Source organism: Lolium rigidum, chromosome 3 (assembly GCF_022539505.1).
Source record: "Lolium rigidum isolate FL_2022 chromosome 3, APGP_CSIRO_Lrig_0.1, whole genome shotgun sequence".
Classification (NCBI taxonomy): domain Eukaryota; kingdom Viridiplantae; phylum Streptophyta; class Magnoliopsida; order Poales; family Poaceae; genus Lolium; species Lolium rigidum.
The window spans coordinates 118739469-118741494 of NC_061510.1; the positions used below are offsets into that span (position 1 = coordinate 118739469).

The window sequence follows — 2026 nt, forward strand, 5'->3', positions numbered from 1 at the left end:
ATAGCGAGGAATAAATTGACGGTGACGAAAACACTCACACCCATGCGTATGTGTACAAAATCCTTTCTCTTTTTTCCAAGTTTGATTTCTTTCATATTTGAAAAAAATTAATATATTTTTTTTAAAAAAATGAAATTTAAAAAGATTTGAATTTGTTTAAATCTGAACATTTAGAAATTTAAACACATTTTCAAATCTCTCAAAAGCAGGAGAAATTGAAAAAAACACGGAGCGCTTACATAAGAAAGAAACAGGAAGTGTTACAATGGGCCGGTCCTATTCGCGCGAAACGCACGATCAGAGCCCATAACGCACGAGCAGAATCCACGTGTAAGCGCTCCGTGCGTACTGGGAAAATACTTCCATCTAAAAACAGACACCCAATCCACGTTTTGCTTACCGTGGGCGTAGACACCTGCCAACGATTAAACAAGGCGAGACTGGCGTCGACAACAAGGCACAACACAGAATCCAGATCTCAGACCCCTATCCCCGAAAAAAATGAGGCCCATCTGTCAGCCTCCTGCCCGGTACCTTGTAAACGATCGGCACGACGCGTGACACCACCAGTCCACTAGCAAAACCACGGCCAGCCGCCAAACGCCCACGAAGCAAGCCGCGGAATGGAGACCATCCTCGCACGCGGTCGCAGTCACAGCGCAACATATAAACCCCCCGGCGCCCCGAGTCCATCGTTTCTATCCAGAACTTCATTCTGCTCACACGCACCGATTGCATAGACACGCGTAAAGCATTCAGGAGATCGAGGGAAGAGAGATGGATCCAGCTCCAGCTGAGGGCCGACGGGTACTGGTTGCCGTGGACGAGGGCGACGAGAGCGCCCACGCCCTGCGGTGGTGCCTCGCCAACTTCGCCGCGCGCGGCGACACCGTCCTCCTGCTCTACGTCAGGGCGCCGCCGCCCACCTACTCCGTGCTCGACGCCACCGGTACGTACCTTCGTCATATCACCCTCGCCTCTGCTTCTGCCCTGCCCCTGCGTGAATCCATCCATCGCCTGCTCTTTTTCCGGCGTCGAGAGCTGACGAGCGGCTGTGCCGCAAGCTCCTGTAGGACCGGCGGGCTACATGTTCGCCGAGGAGGCCACCGCCGCCGTCGACGGCTACAGCAAGCAGGTGGCGGACGCCGTGGTGGAGAAGGCGCAGAAGCTCTGCGCGCTCCACGGCAAAGACAACGGCGAGATGAAGGTGGAGGTCAAGGTCTCGGTTGGGGACCCCAGGAGCGTCATCTGCGAGATGGTGGACAAGCTCGGAGCCGACGTGCTCGTCATGGGGAGCCATGGCTATGGCCTCTTCAAGAGGTAACCGAAATTACTACTGCTTCTGAACTATGGCGCGCACACGCTACAGTACTGCTGCCAGTAAGATCAGCTGCCTGCTGAATCGGTGATCACTTGCAGGCAGCAACTCTAATTTGTTTCACACTTCAGTATATCTTCAGTCAGAGTAGTGACAGAGGATTGCCGTTGGTTTTGCAGGGCTCTGCTCGGGAGCGTCAGCGATTACTGCGTCAGGAACGCCAACTGCCCCGTTCTCATCGTGAAGTCGTAATAGGCATGGATGGATTGTTGTTTCTCCAGAGATGATTAGCAACGATGCTTTTCTTTTCGGGCACTTTGCTTCTTTCGCCTGTATCCTGTCACTGGTGTCCAAGTTCTCCGGCGGGACGTCAGACGTGTATATACAGTGTTTTTGTATTATCTGTTCGATGATAAAAGTTTACCTTTTTTCTCACGTCGGTGTTGCCTGTGAAAAAGGGTCCCACTATGGCTCAGCGCGGGCGTGCTAGTTAAGGGCATCTCCAAGGCCGACGCACATCGAACGCCAAACGCCAAAAGTGGTCGCCCACGTTAGAATGGTCAAAATTGACCACGCAGCTATTTGCACTGGGTGTCCCTAGACAAATTCCGTTGTCTGCCACGGCCAGTTGGCAACCAGCGTAATATACGCCGGTGTCACTGATCACCCACAAGTATAGGGGGTGTATCGTAGTACTTTCGATAAATA

At 52.5% G+C, this 2026-nt stretch overlaps 1 protein-coding gene across 1 annotated transcript; it reads left to right on the plus strand.

Annotated features, from left to right (window-relative positions):
• The first annotated feature begins 714 nt into the window (after positions 1–714).
• LOC124698090 (universal stress protein PHOS32-like) lies at positions 715–1753 on the plus strand. The gene is made up of 3 exons (XM_047230612.1): positions 715–949; positions 1074–1320; positions 1498–1753. The coding sequence occupies exons 1-3, from the start codon at positions 778–780 to the stop codon at positions 1568–1570; spliced, it is 492 nt and encodes a 163-aa protein (XP_047086568.1). The 5' UTR covers positions 715–777; the 3' UTR covers positions 1571–1753.
• The last annotated feature ends 273 nt before the right edge of the window (positions 1754–2026 follow it).